The sequence below is a fragment of the Anguilla rostrata genome, chromosome 15 (assembly GCF_018555375.3).
Source record: "Anguilla rostrata isolate EN2019 chromosome 15, ASM1855537v3, whole genome shotgun sequence".
Taxonomy (NCBI): Eukaryota; Metazoa; Chordata; class Actinopteri; order Anguilliformes; family Anguillidae; genus Anguilla; species Anguilla rostrata.
In genome coordinates, this window is record NC_057947.1 from 30,141,653 (window position 1) to 30,161,115 (window position 19,463).

A 19,463-nucleotide genomic window follows, 5' to 3' on the forward strand; every position below is an offset into this window, starting at 1 on the left:
TTGCTTGATGCTTTCCACACCTTTGCGATCCGGTAGCAACTGTGAAGAATGAGGAGATGCTCACTCTGGCTAGTTTTATTTTCATCAGGATAGTTTTAGGTGGTCATTTTGTCCTTGTGTTTAGTCATCATTATTATTGAGCACATTGTCACTGTCTTCCTTGTGGTCTCCAGCCCCATTCTCTGTAGCTAGAAAATGTACCTGAACATATTTGAAAGCGGCTTTGTCTGCGAGCAGTGAGGATTGTGATTTGACTCTGTGGTGAGTTATATATACACGGTCAGATTATGCAGCTACGCTGCTTTTCACTGTATGAGATCAGGCAGAAATGTCTACAGATAGTGGATAAATAAACAAGCAGATAATGGATCTGAAACTGAAACTGTTCTTAATTGATGCTCCTGAGTTAGGAAATCAGATAGTAGCTGATATAAACAGAATAAATGTCTACACAGAAAAACGTCCACTGTTAATTCTACTCTAACAGAGTACATACGAGTAAAACTGGGACCATATGTACTCTATGAAGAGTTAATTTTAGACTGAACATTTTGCAGCGTACCCTCTTTAGTGTACAAAAGTAGACGTATTGTCTCATAAGTGAGATTACGCTTTATCATCAATGTGCTGTGTATGAAATAAGACTGAATGTGGTTGATTAGTGCCTGACTCAGTGAGCATTGGCAGTAAAGGTTGAATGTGGTTGATTAGTGCCTGACTCAGTGAAGATTGGCTGTAAAGGTTGAATGTGGTTGATTAGTGCCTGACTCAGTGAACATTGGCAGTAAAGGTTGAATGTGGTTGATTAGTGCCTGACTCAGTGAGCATTAGCAGTAAAGGTTGAATGTGGTTGATTAGTGCCTGACTCAGTGAGCATTAGCAGTAAAGGTTGAATGTGGTTGATTAGTGCCTGACTCAGTGAAGATTGGCAGTAAAGGTTGAATGTGGTTGATTAGTGCCTGACTCAGTGAAGATTGGCAGTAAAGGTTGAATGTGGTTGATTAGTGCCTGACTCAGTGAGCATTGGCAGTAAAGGTTGAATGTGGTTGATTAGTGCCTGACTCAGTGAGCATTAGCAGTAAAGGTTGAATGTGGTTGATTAGTGCCTGACTCAGTGAGCATTAGCAGTAAAGGTTGAATGTGGTTGATTAGTGCCTGACTCAGTGAAGATTGGCGGTAAAGGTTGAATGTGGTTGATTAGTGCCTGACTCAGTGAAGATTGGCAGTAAAGGTTGAATGTGGTTGATTAGTGCCTGACTCAGTGAAGATTGGCGGTAAAGGTAGAATGTGGTTGATTAGTGCCTGACTCAGTGAGCATTGGCAGTAAAGGTTGAATGTGGTTGATTAGTGCCTGACTCAGTGAGCATTAGCAGTAAAGGTTGAATGTGGTTGATTAGTGCCTGACTCAGTGAAGATTGGCAGTAAAGGTAGAATGTGGTTGATTAGTGCCTGACTCAGTGAGCATTAGCAGTAAAGGTTGAATGTGGTTGATTAGTGCCTGACTCAGTGAGCATTGGCGGTAAAGGTTGAATGTGGTTGATTAGTGCCTGACTCAGTGAGCATTGGCAGTAAAGGTTGAATGTGGTTGATTAGTGCCTGACTCAGTGAGCATTGGCAGTAAAGGTTGAATGTGGTTGATTAGTGCCTGACTCAGTGAAGATTGGCAGTAAAGGTTGAATGTGGTTGATTAGTGCCTGACTCAGTGAGCATTGGCAGTAAAGGTTGAATGTGGTTGATTAGTGCCTGACTCAGTGAAGACTGGCAGTAAAGGTTGAATGTGGTTGATTAGTGCCTGACTCAGTGAGCATTGGCAGTAAAGGTTGAATGTGGTTGATTAGTGCCTGACTCAGTGAGCATTGGCAGTAAAGGTTGAATGTGGTTGATTAGTGCCTGACTCAGTGAGCATTGGCAGTAAAGGTTGAATGTGGTTGATTAGTGCCTGACTCAGTGAGCATTGGCAGTAAAGGTTGAATGTGGTTGATTAGTGCCTGACTCAGTGAGCATTGGCAGTAAAGGTTGAATGTGGTTGATTAGTGCCTGACTCAGTGAAGATTGGCGGTAAAGGTTGAATGTGGTTGATTAGTGCCTGACTCAGTGAAGATTGGCGGTAAAGGTTGAATGTGGTTGATTAGTGCCTGACTCAGTGAAGATTGGCAGTAAAGGTTGAATGTGGTTGATTAGTGCCTGACTCAGTGAGCATTGGCAGTAAAGGTTGAATGTGGTTGATTAGTGCCTGACTCAGTGAGCATTGGCAGTAAAGGTTGAATGTAGTTGATTAGTGCCTGACTCAGTGAGCATTGGCAGTAAAGGTTGAATGTGGTTGATTAGTGCCTGACTCAGTGAGCATTGGCAGTAAAGGTTGAATGTGGTTGATTAGTGCCTGACTCAGTGAGCATTGGCAGTAAAGGTTGAATGTAGTTGATTAGTGCCTGACTCAGTGGGGTCCTTCCCCGCAGGTGCGGATGAGGTTCGAGCTCAAGTCCCCGGTGAAGACCATCGAGGACTTCATCAAGCGCTTCACGCCGAGCCGCCTCACGTCCGGGTCCAACAGCAGCAGCTCGTCCAGCCTGGCGGCCGGCCGCTCGGCGCAGAAGCAGAGCTCGGCCAGCCTGCCCTCGCCCTGCGCGGACAGCGCCCTCCTCAGGCTGGAGGAGGAACGGCACCCCGCCCGGCCGCCGGACCCGCAGAGCGCCTTCGGCCCCGCGGCCCCGGACGGCGGCCCCGCGCCCGAGGAGGGCGAGCTGCGCTACGAGGCCGAGTCCCCCGACGAGGCGGCGCTGGTCTACGCCGCCCGCGCCTACCGGTGCTCGCTGGTGGGCCGTCTGCCCGACCAGGTGACCGTGGAGCTGTCGCACCTGGGCCGGCTGCACTTCGAGCTGCTGCACACCCTCAGCTTCGACTCCACCCGCAAGCGCATGTCCGTGGTGGTCCGGCATCCGCTGACCAATCAGATCACCGTCTACACCAAAGGGGCTGACTCCAGCGTCATGGACCTGATCCAAACGCCGTCCTCCGGTAAGCGCGCTTGACTCTGTGACTTGGCTGTAATGTCAGGCCATAACTGTGACACTGCAGTGAGGTGAGTGATGTCATAGAGTGTAACCATGGCACGGCGTGTGTGTGTGTGTGTGTGTGTGTGTGTGTGTGTGTATGTGTGTTTGTATCCGTGTGTATCTGTGTGTGTGTGTCAGCCCATGCATGTGAAATCAGTGTAACTCGTCAGATAGCTGGTCCATCATGTTGAACGTATATCATTTTTGGATCATCAGAAGAGACTGGTGTATGCTAGTCAAACTAACCAGCTTTTACTTCAACTGTAAATTTATCAAACTAACTTCACTGTCCTGGAGTCCTGGAGCGGTGGCTCTACTGTGCGTTTTTGTCCTTCCTGTCTGTGGATAAGAGTGAACCGTTCCAGCTCTCCCCACTTGTCAGGAAGGGGGGGGGGGCCTGCTGCCGGTGTGTGTGTGAGACCACGAGGCTGACGTGTTGTGGCCTGCTTGACAGGCTGTGTAGGTAGCATGTCTCACAGGGCGGTTGTGTAACTGATTGTGGAAGGAAAGTAGCCCTGCAGAGCCGCCTGGTTACATCACCCTTTGACGGGGGCTGTTTGTCGGCGAGAGGTTGCAGCGCGCTGGTGTGGCGCTACTGGCCTTTTTTGGATGTTTGCGCGGGCCTAGTTGCGTGACTTCCACGCCGAACGCCGTAGCGGGGACTAACGCTATAACTGTGCGGAAGTTCAGCGCACTTTTATCCACAAAATCACCTAGCGTGTGCTTTCGGATTCCAGCACTTCCCCTTGAAAATACTTACGGGGGTGGGAGGGGACGGGGGGGGGGGTGGTCTGTTTTATGGGTAGCCCCAGACCATGGGGAAAGTGGGCAGGGCATTCCCACATGGAGTTTACTGTTTGGCAGGGGGCAGTATGAAGAAATGTTTTCTGTTGCAGTTGTGTGGTGTGCAGGCTCTGCTGCTGCGTTTGGTCTTTCTGGGCGTGGAGCAGGCCTCCCTGTGGCCTTGGTACTCTCACCGCCCTGCCCCTCTGACAGGCTGTTTATGTTTCCTGCATATTTGGCCGCGACGTCCCTGCAAAAACAACTGCGCTTAACGAATTACGGCACGCTAATGAGCGTAAATATTATTTTAGCCTTCGACATGCGATAGCGCTCGAAACTCGATATTCGAACGTGGCGCCGACGAGGATCAGCTCCAGATGGGGCCCGCGGCAAATTGATCGATTGGCCCAGAATAACGCCAGCTCCTCCGACAGCTAAACATATTCAGAATATGAGGAACGGCCGAGATAGCGATGTTTTGAGGTTCGGGCGCTTATCTGGTTCGGTTTCTAGCGGCCGCTCCTCGAACACGGGCTCCTCCCGTGGAGTCCCGCGCTGAAATATGCCGGCGGGGGGGTGTCCAGCACCTGTTCAGATAGGGCGGGAATTGCAGGAATCCTGCGGCCCTGGTCTTACGCTGCTAGGGGCGACTGACTCCGCCCACCTCGCTTTCTCCACTCTCCTATTATGGGATGTCTGTCAGGAGGGTGCTTGAGGGGAAACCTGCTGATGATGGTTGGTGAGGGCTGGTGAAAACTGTGCATTCAGTGATATAGGCTGTGCGCGTTTTACTTTTCTGCTGTTTCTCCCTGGTTTCCTCCTCAGTTCGGGAAAGCCCAATGTTGTGCATCTGTGTGTCCGAGTGTGTGTGTGCGCGCACGTGTGTGTGTGTCCCAATTGAGTACGTATCCTGATATTCACTGTGATACGTGCAGTAAGGACATCAAGATAACGGGCAAAGCTCTGGAAAGGATGGAGAGGATTTCACGGATCTTAGCGGCCTTTATTTTATTTTATTTTATTTTATTTTATTTTATTTTATTTTTGTTCCCCCCCCCGCAGGTGACACCAGAAGTAAACGCCAGAGAAAGAGTCTGTTCAAAACGCAGAATTATCTCAACCTGTACGCGGCCAGCGGCCTCAGAACTCTCTGCATCGCCAAAAAGGTAAAAGGTTCTGGGAGCTGGGAGGAAGGGAGGGGGGGCTCTGCGGCCGCACGGTGTCCTGGGGGCAGTGGCGCGGAGACGCGTCAGTCTCACTTTGCACCATTAAAAGGGCTCGCATTGCATCCGTGTGCCACAGGCCATTTTTCCTCTGCGTCCGTGTGGCCCAGGCTGACAGGTTAGCCCCGCGGGAGCCTGCAGCAGCGGTCCCACACAGCTGACTGTGTCCCTGTAGGGCGGGGCGGCCCAGCCCTGTTCCCGCGGCTCTGCCGTCCTGTAGGTCTTCATTTCAACACGGACGAAGCGCACCTCATTAAGCCGCTAGAGATCTCAGCGAGCTGCTGATTGGTGGAATCGGGTGTGCCAGATAAGTCGAAATGAAAACCTGCTGGACGGTGGATTTCTAGTAACAGGGTTGGGCAGCCCTGCCTCAGGGTGTAGGGTGGATTTATGTTGGTTGTGGTTACGCAGGTTTTTGTTGTTTCAAGAGTTACTACACTCTAGATCTTGTGTTTTTTTTTAAGCTGTGTTTTTGCATGCCTCATTTATAATAAAACATTTCAGTCCATTCTATTATTTCAGCATTTCTGAAATATCATTTAGCGGAAAAAAACTGTTGGAAAAGCATCTTAGTACTGCCCTCTGTGGTTTGAAATTTTCTTTCTGCGTTCCACTCTGGCCCCACCCCCAAAAGTACCTCTTTGGAGGTGATACTATGTCATATAGATGTCATCAGTATATCCAGTGGGAAAATTGCCAACCTCCAAGAAATAGGCCCTGTAACCACTTAATCTTGATTCATATTTGATCTGCAGTGCCAAGTTTGACAGTTTTATCCAAGTTTTGTGAGCCAGATGCAGTTGCGCTGTACAAATTCATTTGTGTAGAGAATACTTTACGCAGATGAGATGGACACACCTACTCCACCCACCCCAAGAAGCATTTTTCAAAATTGTATAGTAGGTGGAGCCCAGTAGAGACAGTGAGTGCAATCACTTTCTCAGCACATTAGCTGCTAGGAACTGGGCCTTGTACCCTAAAAGTTGCAGGTTTGATTCCCAGCTGGGACACTGCTGTTGTGCCCTTGAGCATGGAAGTTATCCTGCATTACTTTATGGAATATGCGACTGTTTAAATGGCTACTGTGTAAAAATGTTGAGTCGCTCTAGATAAGGGCGTCTGTAATGAAATGCACTGGTTATTTCCACAATGACTGAGATTCATTCTGGCCATTAATTCATGCTGGACTGTTCATCGTCCTACAGTAGTCCCAGTATTTGTTGTTGCTGTGTGAGTTAAGGTCTCAGGATATAACATAACATAACATAATGACGGGAACAGGCCACTCAGCCCAACAATGCTCACCATTTTCCTGACTAAATTAGTGCTCTGATTACCTACAGACCAGATTGTATCTAACACCGTATCAAGCCTGGTCTCGAAAATCCCCAGAGTTTCTGTCTCTAATACGTGACCTGGCAGGCTGTTCCACACGTTGACTACTACTCTGCGTGAAAAAAGAAAATTCTTCTGTTCTAATGTCTGTATGGAATTTACCTTTTGTTCATTTCCATTTATGTCCCCTCGTTCTACTGAGCTGGAGCTGACGTTTTATCTTGTATGACTGAGAAAGAACTTGCCCCCCCCCGCTTGGTGTGCTTCCCTTAGACTCTGACCGAGGCGGAGTACGGAGCCTGGCTGGAGAGCCACTTGCAGGCAGAGACGGCCATTCAGGGAAGAGAGGAGCTGCTGTTTCAGTCTGCCGTGAAACTGGAAACAAACCTTCATCTCCTGGGTAAGAGAGCAGTTCGTATCTGACCCGGTCAGCTTGGGCTCTGAACAGTACCATCTCTCTGCCTGCTCGCACGGGTGTGCCAGTGCACTTAAAATCTCTAGAGCAGGGGAGGACTGCATGTGTTTCTGTATTCTATGCCAACTTCTCCTTTTAATGATCTCTCATTTGTTTAATTAGCCCAGTTGTTTAGTATTTGATATTTTAGCCACAGTGCTTGTTAAGCTAATGAATGAGAGCTTCAGACTGTTCCTGTGTCCCAACTTTCTTATTGTGGTCTGATTATAGTTAAACCAGTATGTGTGTGCTCAGCTAATTAGCTCTTTTGATCAGTGCGACTGGTGACAGTGAAAGCATGCAGAAAACAATGGCCCTGCAGAAAGGGAACTGCCCACCCTTGCTCAAGGGATTGTCAAATAATTTACTGTGTTTAAAGCACAAGTTATGTTGCCTTACTACTGTTTGCTCAATATGTGACGATTTCAAATGTATTTGTTCAGTAATAATGTTAAGGTATTTTCTGTGTGTGTGTGTGCGTGCGCATGTGTATGGGTGTGTGTGTGGATGGGCTTGCATGTGTGTGTGCGTGCGTCCACGTGTGTGTGTGTGCGTGTGTATGTGCACATGCGTGCATGTGTGTTTCTCTGTGTGTGTCTGTGTTGTGTGTGCGCATGCGTGCATGTATGTTTCTGTGTGCGTGTGTGTGTGTGTGTGCGTGTCTGTGTGTGTGCACATGCGTGCATGTATGTTTCTGTGTGTGTGTGTGCGTGTCTGTGTGTGTGCGCGCATGCATGCATGTATGTTTCTCTGTGTGTGCATGTGTGTGTGTCTGTGTGTGTGTGCGCATGCGTGCATGTATGTTTCTGTGTGCGTGTGTGTGTGTGTGTGTCTGTGCGCATGCGTGCATGTATGTTTCTGTGTGCGTGTGTGTGCGTGTCTGTGTGTGTGCACATGCGTGCATGTATGTTTCTCTGTGTGCGTGTGTGTGTGTGTGTGTGTGTGTGTGTGTGTATGTGTGTGCGTGCGTGTGCACGCGTGTGTGTACGTGTGTTTCTGTGTGCGTGTGTGCATGCGTGCGCGTGCTTACGTAGGGGCCACTGGGATTGAGGACCGGCTGCAGGACGGGGTGCCAGAGACCATCGCCTCCCTGCGGAAGGCGGGGCTGCAGATCTGGGTGCTGACTGGAGACAAGCAGGAGACGGCCATCAACATCGCCTACGCCTGCAGGCTGCTGGACCCCGAGGAGGAGCTCATCATTCTCAACGCCGACACACAGGTCAGGGTGCCCAGCGCTCACCTCTCTGTGAAGCATGCACACACTCGGCTGAACAAACACGTTTAGGGGGGCAGTCATTGCTGGGGGTGGGGGGGGGGGGGGTTGGTATGCCTTTGTAGTCATGTGACCGTGCTGTAGCCTGCTGACCGGAGCCCTGTGTCTCTGCTCCAGGAAGCGTGTGCCGTGCTGCTGGAAGAGAGCCTCCACTACATCCAGTCCAAGTTCCTGTGCGACTTCCCCGAGCAGGGCAGCCGGGCCTCGCCCGACGACCTGGGCCCGCCGGGGCCCCTGGGGTCGCCGGGGCCGCCGCCCGCCCTGGTCCACCGGCTGGGGCTGGTGATCGACGGGAGGACGCTGGCCTACGCGCTGGACGGCAGCCTGGAGGAGCGCTTCCTGGCGGTGGCTCGGAGCTGCCGCTCGGTGCTGTGCTGCCGCTCCACGCCCCTGCAGAAGAGCATGGTGGTCAAGCTGGTGCGCAGCAAGCTCAAGGTCATGACGCTGGCCATAGGTACGTACACACGTGTGTGTGTGTCTGTGTGTAGAGCTGTGTGTGTGCGTGGAGCTGTATGTGCACGTGTGTGTGTGTGTGTGCGCGTGTGTCTGTATCTGTGTGTGTGTGGAGCTGTGTGTGAGTGCATGTGTGTCTGTATCTGTGTGTGTGTGGAGCTGTGCGTGCGTGTGTGCATGCGTGTGTGCGTGTGCATGCATGCGTGTGTGTGCACACCCCTGTGTACTGTGCCTGATGGATATAGTTCTGTCCTGGTTTCTGGGCTTGTGTTTAGTCCTGTGTGTGAGTCGTAAAGAGAGTGTCTCTCTGTCTGTGCTGTCATTCCCAGGTGACGGGGCGAATGATGTCAGCATGATCCAGGTGGCTGATGTAGGGGTCGGGATCTCGGGGCAGGAGGGGATGCAGGTAAGAGGGGTTATAATGGATGGGTGTATACTCAAATCTGGCCCTCAAATCCAAATCTTCCCCTGGTTTTCAATTCTCCCTGGTAATTAACTGAACAATTACTGCTACTGATTGGCCAGACTCTCTTCACACCTGACACCTGACCTGAGATAATGGGACGGGGTAAAACCAGCAGTTCTCAGCCATCGAGGACTGTGATTGCAGTAACAGGGTGCTGTATGACCCCACGTTGTGCCATGTGAATTCACCCACAGCACTGTATTGAAATTCCTATTCGTTTTGGGAATTTTTAACCTTCTTCTTATTGGCCAAGTAGCTAGAATTATTTGTCAAAATTGGCACCCACTCAACAACCAATGTTAAATGAGGGCTAAATATTTGCTCTTTATTGGCTATAAGCAAATATCATTTAAATGTAATGTAATTCCAGGTGTCGCATATATTTTCCCTCGTTAACAGGTATTTGCATAGCTAGCGATGTGGAAGCATTTCTCCTTCTTTCCTGATTTCTTCCTCTGAACGATTAGACCTGCGCTGATAAAGTTTTGCCACAGATTTGAAATTTTAAATTCAAACCGACTCGGGGAGAGCTGGAGATGTGTTTAGGGGTGTACTCATCTGTCGGCTCATTAAGCATCTCGAGAGCACGCTTCGCTTCTTGATCTCAAAGGCAGAATTAAAATGGTTTGAGTTCCTGGAACAGCTGTCGAGCTCAAACATGTCTGATTGCAAGCTATATTTACTCACACAGGACAATGATGCGCTGTAGCAGGGTTTTAACATTTTTTCCAAGGAGTGCATGTGCTCCTCAGAAGAGCAAAGGCTCTTTAAAATGGGCGCCCTGTAGAGCTCTGTGTAAGTCTGGAATTATTTTTAGCCAAACAGGACTGTAAAGAGTTATCTAAACGAGGTGTTGAGTTATACTTCTCCACTGTTGATAAATCCATGTGTAGCAAGCTCTGAGAAGTGAGGAACCCTTGGTGCTGTAGCTGTGGCGCGCCCCGCTAGCTCATAATGCATCCGCTCTTCCCAAGGCTGTGATGGCCAGTGACTTCACCATCCCCCGCTTCCAGTACCTGCAGAAGCTCCTGTTGGTCCATGGTCACTGGTGCTACTCCCGACTGGCCAACATGATCCTGTATTTCTTCTACAAGAACGCTGTGAGTCTGTCAGCACTGTTCTTTCGGTTTAGTGTATCTGGTGTTTAATAACCGTCAGCATTTTATTACATTTTATTTTTTATTTAAATACAAAATGTATTTACCAGAAAGGTGACGTAGCCTTCACATATCTGTAAAAACAAAAAAAAAGAATGAATAGGAAAAAAACTGCAAAATTTGAATTGAGTCATGTTGAGTTTTCATACTGTACACTCAGATGTGATCTTTTTTTAATTTTACGCACTTATTGCATGTCGCTTTGGATAAACGCATCTGCCAAATTAATGTAATGTCATGAGAGTTGCAGCAAGATCTGCGTTATATGTAACTACAGTCATACATGCTGCTGTGTATTGATCTTATTTTTTTGCTGTTTTTATCTTAGATGTTTGTGGCGCTGATCTTCTGGTATCAGTTCTACTCGGGCTTCTCAGGGTCAGCCATGATTGATCAGTGGTATCTCATCTTCTTCAACCTGATGTTCTCCGCCTTTCCTCAACTCATCACCGGCACACTGGACAAGGACGTGTCAGCAGAAACCCTGCAGAACCTACCTCAGCTCTACATGAACGGGCAGAACTCCGAGGTGTGTGTGTGTGCGCGCACGCTTGTCTGTGTGTGTGTGTGTGTGTGTGTGTGTGTGTGTATGTGTATGCAAGTTTGTGTGAGTGAGAGAGTTTGTGTGTGAGTGAGAGTGTGTGTGCCTGTGTGTGAGCGAGAGAGTTTGTGTGTTTGTGTGTAAGTGAGAGAGTTTGCGTGTGTGTGTGTGTGTGTGTGTGTGTGTGTTTCTCTCTGTTGACCTTCACACGCTGCCATGTTGAGCCTAGTCGTGCCGGGTTGAGCACCGGTATGTGAGGTTTCACACAGTCTTTCCAGCCCAACTCTCTCAATTAATCTTACTCTGCCTATGCCGCACTGCTGGGCCAAATTCAGTCCAGCTGACGGCTGCACTGTGCGTTCATAATGACATCACTGTTGCAGGGGGAGAACTTTGGCTCTGATCACACAATGCAGGTGTGTTCAGCATCACCTTCATCTTTAATGAATGGGTTATATGTGGTGAATCGAAGCTGTGCAGGTTGCTCTGGATAAGAGAATCTTCCGGCTTCCTGAAATGTAAATGTTAACAGCTGTCGTGTGCGTTTCAGGAATATAAGCCATACATGTTCTGGATGAACATGATTGATGCCTTCTACCAAAGCATTGTCTGCTTCTTCATCCCCTACTTTGTGAGTATGTTTCTCTATGCTCATGTTTCTTTGTTTATTTGCTGGTGGCACCGTAGCATCATGGGTAGGGAACTGGGCTTGCAGCTCCCGATGTTGTAGGTTCGATTCCCAGGTTGGAACACTGCTGTCCCTGAACTGTTCAGTTAATATCTATGTGTGTAAAAGCCATTGTGTGTAAAGAGTATGCTGTGGCTAAGATGCCTAAAATGTGACCTGTTTATCTCTTCATTGTTTCTATGAGTTTGATGAACTCTCCTTTTCTTACTTCTGCATGACTTCTCGGTGAGTTTCTGCTCGTGTTTGTGTGAGTTCTGTTTTCTTTAGCGATTAACATGGTTCTGTCTATATTCTGGTCGTGTTTGTGTGAGTTCTGTTAGCATTCAACATGGTTCAGTCTCTGTGAGTTCTGCTTGTGTTTGTGTGAGTTCTGTTAGCCTCTAACATGGTTCTGTCTGTGAGTTCTGGTCTTGTTTGTGTGAGTTCTGTTTTCTTTAGCGATTAACATGGTTCTGTCTGTGAGTTCTGGTCGTGTTTGTGTGAGTTCTGTTAGTATTTAACATGGTTCAGTCTGTGAGTTCTGGTCATGTTTGTGTGAGTTCTGTTAGCATCTAACATGGTTCTGTCTGTGAGTTCTGGTCGTGTTTGTGTGAGTTCTGTTAGCATCTAACATGGTTCTGTCTGTGAGTTCTGGTCATGTTTGTGAGAGTTCTGTTTTCTTTAACATCTAACATGGTTCTGTCTGTGTGAGTCCTGCTTGTGTTTGTGTGAGTTCTGTTTTCTTTAGGGTCTAACTTGGTTCTGTCGCTGTGAGTTCTGGTCTTGTTTGTGTGAGTTCTGTTTTCTTTAGGGTCTAACTTGGTTCTGACACTGTTTTCTTTAGTGTCTAACATGGTTTGGTCTCTGTGGCTTCTGATTGTGTTTGTTGCTGTGTGCTTATTTTTGTGAGCTGTATTCTTTAATTTCTAACACGGCATTGTTTTCTGCTTGAGTTTGTTTTATGGTTTCTTTCTGTTCTGTTATTAGCTTAGGCTGATTTTGGTAACTACAGTAACCCTGCCTGGTTTCTGTGTGTGTTTCCAGTTGTTTCCATTTAAGATCTACATTATCTTTAACCCTACATGGTTTCAGTGTGTTTTTCACTGTGTTAGTGTGAATATATTAACTAGATTTGCGTGGTTATGTTGAAAGTTTGTTTCTTAAGGTTTTTTGTGTGGGTTCATACAGCATTGTGTGGTTTGTGTGAGTTCATATCATAGGGTTGTGTGGTTTGTGTGAGTTCATATCGTGGGGTTGTGTGGTTTGTGTGAGTTCATATTGTAGCGTTGTGGTTTGTGTGAGTTCATATTGTAGTGTTGCGTTGTGGTTTGTGTGAGTTCATATTGTAGCGTTGTGTGGTTTTTGTGAGTTCATTTTGTAGCATGTGGTGTGTGTGAGTTCATATCGTAGCATTGTGTGGTTTGTGTAAGTTCATATCGTAGGGTTGTGTGGTTTGTGTGAGTGTGAGTTCATACCGTAGAGTTGTGTGGTTTGTGTGAGTTGTGAGTTCATATCGTAGCGTTGTGTGGTGTGTGTGAGTTGTGAGTTCATATCGTAGAGTTGTGTGGTGTGTGTGAGTTGTGAGTTCGTATCGTAGCGTTGTGTAATGGCCGTCTCCTCTTCCCCGGGCTGTGTGCCTGTCCCAGGCCTATGCTGACTCAGACGTGGACTTGTTTACATGGGGCACACCCATCACTACTCTGGCCCTCTTCACTATCCTGCTCCACCTGGGCATCGAAACCAAAACATGGGTGAGTGCAGCTCCGTATCTCACACGGCGCTTGCTCTCCTGCCTCAGTAACCCTGCATGCTTCGCCGAGTCTGTGTTCACCATGCGCCCCTCTCCCCTCGCCACAGACCTGGCTGAACTGGGCCTCCATCCTCTTCAGTATCAGCCTGTTTTTTACGGTGGCCCTGTGCTACAACGCCTCCTGCCCCGTCTGCTACCCCCCCTCCAACCCGTACTGGACCATGCAGAGGCTGCTGGGAGACCCGCTCTTCTACCTGCTGTGTGTCATTACCCCGGTGGTGGCCGTGCTGCCCAGGTAAGTGCCTGTGCCTGTGCGGAACACTGGCTCACCTGGTGTTCTCATTTCTGCACCCTGTGTGATCGGTCAGGTTATCTTTTCTCAATGACAGGTTGGCACACATTTTTGCTGACAGATAATAGTAAGACTAGTTGAAAAACTGAAAGATACTTGTACTGGTATCCTAACGTCAGCGAAACTTAGGTACCTCAAATGCATGACAACCAATAGAGATAATTTGTGTGCCTTTCATGAAGGTCATGCTTATGCATGCGCATGAAATAAAAAAAAAAAGAAGAAATTATACCGGGTGGTAATATTGCACTGTTACACAACCTGTTCACTCGTTGATTCTCGCCCGATTTGTCTGTTAATACCTTCCTTTGTCCCGGCGAATGTTTGATATTAAAAGGCTGTTTTATTCAGAGATTTTTCTGGCACAGCATCAGGCGCTGAGCGACTGGAACAACAGCGCGAGCCGCTTTCAAGTCTGTGTTTCTGTAAGGGCCGTGCGAAGCCCCGATAACTGGGGGGGTGGTGGGGGGGCGCGTTTGATGTTGGGTCCAGTAGCGCTGCCGTGTGAGGAAAGTGCTTCCTGTGTTTTTGGCGGACGTCTCTGAGCGTGGGCTCTCTGCTCTGCTCTGCTCTGCTTGTCTCAGATACTTCTACAGGGCCTGCCAGGGCTCCCTGTTCCCCAGCCTGGTGCAGGTCGGCCGGCAGCTGGACAAGCTCTCCCCGGAATCCCGCGGAAGCTTCCTGAGCCAGCGGTCCATGTGCGGCGCCCGCTTCCCCCCGTTCCCCTTCCCCGGGCCCTTCCCGAAGGAGTACGCCCCCAGCGCCCCGCAGTCCCACCCCTGCCCGACGTGGGGCAGCCCCAACGACTCCAAGCAGCCCATAGACCAGCTGAGGCCGGGCTGCTGCACCCCCCGAGTGTCGGACAGTAAAGAGGGGGACCCCGACCGGCCCCCACCGGCCGCCTCTCTGGACAAAAGCGCGCCCCGCCCCGCGGAGCCCCCCGGCCCTGCTCGGACCCCCCCGTCCCGTAGCTCCCCTCGGCCGGACCCCGCCCCGGACCCCGCCCTGGACCCCCCAGACTTCCGGGGGCTGAACTGGACGCCCCCGCCGCCCTTCCCTGAGCGGGACGGGGTGCCTCTGAGGGCCCTGTCTGCGTGTGACCCGCAGCGGGCGGGACGAGGGGAAGGGCGTCACGCCCCAAACGCGCCAGACTGCGTGGAGACGGACGCCCTTTACCCCCACAGAGAGGGCCTCCTCACAACAACGCTCTTATGATCTCTGATCTCCCCCAACGCTGTTCAGATTTGCACGTTCATGGGGAACTCCCACCCTTTCAGGAGGGAAACCCTGCCCAACCCAACCCTAGTTCCATAAAGCTATAAATAGGTACTATATGTATATATATGTGTCATCTCTAAAACGTAAAGAGCCTTATTCAGCTGGATGGATCGGATAAAGCACACTGTATATTTCTTGAGGAAATGTTAGTGGTTTTGACGAGAGGTTGTTTTTTTGTGTTTTTGCTGTCGGTTAATATTTTTTAATGGTTTTATTCAGATTTATCCTATGCAGAATATCACTGGTGATGCTTATGACTTATGACTAGGCATTTAATTAGCTCGTCCTGTTGTGTGTATATAGAGCATCTAAATAAATGTATGACTATTTATGCATGGATGCTTTTATAAAGAAGTAAATTATATGGATTTTTTGCTAATCATAAATGTCTATGATGCAAGTTTGAGTAATTGATCATGTGTGACAGGTCACGATGGGCTTTAGTTATTTTTTTGGAATGCTCTTTCTAAGTCAGTGTTCTAGAACTCCATTGCTCTCAGTTACCAGTAGTGATTATTACATCAGCATGAGAATGTTCCGTTAAGAACATCCATCCATCCTTCCGTTATCTATACCCGCTTATCCTGGGCAGGGTCGCGGGGGGTGCTGGAGCCTATACCCGGCATGCTCTGGTTGAGAGGCAGGAGTACACTGGACGGGCCAGTTGAGAACAGTCTAATCGCATATTTGTGATTTGACATCTTAAAGGGTTAGGTGGCATTGGTTGTGGCTCGAGCATGGCATCACCGCTTCTGTCTTGACAGGGGATTGGACGGAGTATGAGATGCCATCGCTTGTTAATCCAGATGCAGTTTTGTGGTGCTTCACGAGAGCTGACTGTTTAGCTTTACTTGTGGTTTGTCTATGTGCCTGTGGCAGAAAGAGTGTTTCTAGTCATTAGGCGTTAATAACTTGCAAATGCCTCTTCACCTTTTGAGTTTCAAACTCGGTGTAAGCGAATGGGATAGTGCCCCTTCTTATCAAGCAAAGGACGCCTTCACGATGTGTTTTAGTTCAGTGTCCTCTTCCCCAATGAGTCCGTAAGCTGGACATGTCCGGACATTATAGGCCACATTCTGGAGGACTGTAGAGAAAGCCCGTCAGGTGGCCCGTTAAATAGATGCAGTAACTGTTGTTAGATTATTCACAGTACTGTTCTACTGCCAGTTCTGCGTCATCACTGGATTGCATCAGAAGATAAAATGAGCATGTGCAAAACAACTGGAGATATTACAGCACACACACCTGTGTAAGTCTGCACACACTGAGGTAACGTTGTGTTTATGCACCATTGAAGGTCACTGGAGCATATCATGGTCTGTCATTAATGAACAAATTAATCAAATCAGTTTAGCCAGCAGCCAAAAATCTTTTGCAGGAAACGGTGACTGATTTCTTTTAACGGTCACTGTGTTTACTATAGGAGCACAAGCTATGTGGCAATGCTAATTACCAAACATACTGTTCTGTTTTTATTTTTATATATCCATTTATTTTATGTTTTTATGTACACAAGCCAGGTTTCCTGGGTTCTTTTAAAATTGTGTTGCCATTCTAATCCACCTGACAAATGTGACCCAGCTGGCCAATAATAGGCTTCTGTCCTTCTGATCGCTGGGTCAGTGGTTGGGTTGGTCTTTGGCGACCCCAGGATATCCTCCAGCTGTAGTTTTGCACACTGAGGTCATATTGGCCTGCTGTGTAATTGTGGCGCTGGGTAACGTGTGCTGGAGTAATTAGGGTCCGCACTTCGTCGTGTCTGCCGGTTGCTAAACCCGCGAGGCACCTATGTAATGCTGCTTCTAAACCCCACACGCTAAGCCTGAACCACATCATGTCCTCTGTGGTTGTTGGTTTGTGGACCAGGAATATTTTTCCGTTGGAAAATCCCCACCCCCTAGGCATAAGCAATAATGATCATGGTCGGACAGTAATGATCAACCCCATGTTATCTCCATGCTGTATGGGTTATTGTAATTCCAGTGGGGTCAACAATTTGGTCTAGCGCTGGTTAGCTTCACTGAGCCATTAGTATGCTTCAGCATTGGCTGATGTTCAAGTTTCTCTCTTTTTTTTTATTTTGGGGGTGGCTGCCGTTGCTAGGAAACCTCTTACCAGGTTTTGTCCGCCAAAGAAGCCAAGTCACAGAAGCTGTGACGTCACAGAAAAAGGCCAAAGAAATGAATGCGAGAAATGTTTTCTTATGGGGAAAAACTCCAGAACGGACACCAGCCAACAGGAAACGCTGAAGTGTGACTGAGGCCCTGTCGGGTGGCACACACAGACGGCTCACTGTGCTGTCCAGGGATGGAAGGGTGCGGTTGGTGGGATTGTCCCGGTTTCACCGCACACTCCTCTTATTGGCTGCACACGTCTGTTCCACCAATGACTGTTCAGCACTGCCGGTGGTGCTTGTGCTGACCGAATGATCTTGACAGAATCCTGTCTGAAGCACCAAAAAAAAAAACCTTTTCTAGAACGAATTGGGCAGCATTTTTTCCTCTGAATTCAGATGGGTGTCTTTACTCCATTTCAACAGCACACTACCAGTACTGTATGTAGGACTGAGTGAACAGAATGAGAGAGGAAAAGCCAATGACTGCTTTTTTTTTTCTCTGCTGCAAATTTCACTCAGTCCTTTGTAAACATCCTTTTGCTATCAAAATGTATTGGGTTAGGTGTCTTACAAAGGATCGTGGTCCTGGGGAATTTAAGAACTACAAATTAGGTTCACTGTCTCCCCTATGGAAGCTCACCTGCTTCCAGTTTTATGTGTTTTTCCTCACAGTAGACAGGTTTTATAGTCCATAACGCCTAATCATATTTAATATTACTGTGAGATATTTTAAGATCACATCATCAAGTTGTCTGTCTGAATATAGACCTGACTTAAGATCACAGCTGGATCTACTGTGAGATATTTTAAGATCACATCATCAGGTTGTCTGAATATAGACCTGAGATCACAGCTGGCTTGTGGGAGGGAAAGTTTACCATTTGGATTGACCTGTGCTGAATTATGCTGAATTTTGTTTTGACTGAATCTTGAGGTAATGTTATGGCTGAAAGGACCAAATGGGATGTTGCATAGCCAAATTACTGGATCTCTGTTGTTTCCCAGCTACTTTTGGATCATTTTGAATAACTTGCATCTGTAATGATGAAAGACAGTTGTGAGATTCTACTTAAGATTGGTGTTTACCAATGCTGATGGTTACATGCTCATTATTATGCTAATGCTAATATTGATTATATATGTAACTAGAAAGAGATGCCTGAACATTGATAAGCTATGGGCATTGTCAATCTCTCCCCTTTGCATTTGTTGTTCCACCTTAATTTGAATACTGTGTATTTCTCTTTGAATGTGAGCTTGGACTGTTTTAACATTAATGTTTCTCTGAGGGTTCACCGATATCAACGGTAGTTTTAACTCTGGAATTTTTTTTTTTTTTGTTACCAAGTCATTTTATAATTTCTGTCAATCAGGAGATATGTTCTATTGTATATTAATTAAATGTAGGTCCTTACTGAAAAGGATAGGATACAGTCCCTTCCCACCATTTCCATTCCCCTCCACTTTCCATTTCTGATAAAGATGCCTGACATGGCAACAGTAACCATGTGGGGGTGGAGCCAGAGGGATGGCTCCAGTTGATTGGATCTTTTAGACTACCAGCGTCGTCTGCTTATGGTCTTGCGGACATTAAGCAGAAATTTGAATTATGTAAATTCCAGGAAAAAGAAAATGGTGATACATAATTTCATTATTAATAGTTAGAGACTGAATACCAGTGATGAGATTTAAGCTGGACTTAAACTCCGACTCATTTGCAATATACAAGTCCTGGCTGTAGGGTCTGTTGAGAGAGAGCTTTTAATGCTTCTATGGCAAGTCAATTAAGGAGAGGGATAGGATCAATATTCTACCTGTTACAGGATTCAGACCTCTGCCCCCTATGATAAGAGGATGGAGGATCATGATTATGCATATAGTAAAAGTGTAATATTTCATAAGAATTTTTAATATCAGCTTTGGGACAGACTTCAGGAACACTAGGCCTGTGTTTGTGCAGAAAACCCCAGTTAAGTGGTTTCCTGAGCTGGGTTTGACTTCCTGCTAAGGAGTGTCAAAAACATTCAAAGGTTTTTCAAAAAAAAAAAAAGTATTTATTTTTATATATTTTTTTGAGACTGAAAAATCAGCTTTTTTTTTTTTTTTGGAAAGGTTTCATTCTTTGCCTTGTCACAGGGCGTGACACCAAGCGGCTTCCTGTGTACACGGCTCGCCTTCAAAGAACTCTAAACTCCAGGAGTGGCGTGTCATTGTGTAGCCTGAAACTCTCCCACAGGCAACTCAGCTGGTGACTTCCCTAATACGTGCAGCTTAGCTCTTCACCAGTACTGTCTCATCAAGACCATCGCAAAAAAATATAAATAAATTTTAAAAATGAATTATGCTATGGAAGTCCGACAGGTGTGTCACAACCTTTATTCAATTGCTGTTGAGTAAGTGCTTCTGTTCCTGGCTAAATATGTTGGGTTGATTGCAAATAAACTTGTAAGCCATAATTATAATTTTGTGTAAGTGATATTTCTTATAGTTTTTACTTTAAGTTAAACACTGGCATTAGGTTGTGCGCTTGTGAATATAAAGTAATACATTGGTGTTCTTTGA

General features: G+C 47.3%; 1 protein-coding gene across 2 annotated transcripts in view; it reads left to right on the forward strand.

Annotated features, from left to right (window-relative positions):
• The window catches only part of atp10a (ATPase phospholipid transporting 10A), a 31,529-nt gene extending 12,166 nt beyond the window's left edge, over positions 1 to 19,363 (forward strand). For both annotated transcript variants that reach the window (XM_064309748.1, XM_064309749.1), the window contains exons 10-21: positions 2,457 to 3,015; positions 4,899 to 5,002; positions 6,668 to 6,794; positions 7,883 to 8,067; positions 8,239 to 8,575; positions 8,904 to 8,980; positions 10,015 to 10,140; positions 10,526 to 10,726; positions 11,289 to 11,369; positions 13,052 to 13,156; positions 13,263 to 13,450; positions 14,092 to 19,363. In XM_064309748.1, the coding sequence (XP_064165818.1) occupies positions 2,457 to 3,015; positions 4,899 to 5,002; positions 6,668 to 6,794; positions 7,883 to 8,067; positions 8,239 to 8,575; positions 8,904 to 8,980; positions 10,015 to 10,140; positions 10,526 to 10,726; positions 11,289 to 11,369; positions 13,052 to 13,156; positions 13,263 to 13,450; positions 14,092 to 14,722 (2,721 nt within the window). In that variant the 3' untranslated portion in view covers positions 14,723 to 19,363. The remainder of the gene's footprint in view (positions 1 to 2,456; positions 3,016 to 4,898; positions 5,003 to 6,667; positions 6,795 to 7,882; positions 8,068 to 8,238; positions 8,576 to 8,903; positions 8,981 to 10,014; positions 10,141 to 10,525; positions 10,727 to 11,288; positions 11,370 to 13,051; positions 13,157 to 13,262; positions 13,451 to 14,091) is intronic.
• The last annotated feature ends 100 nt before the right edge of the window (positions 19,364 to 19,463 follow it).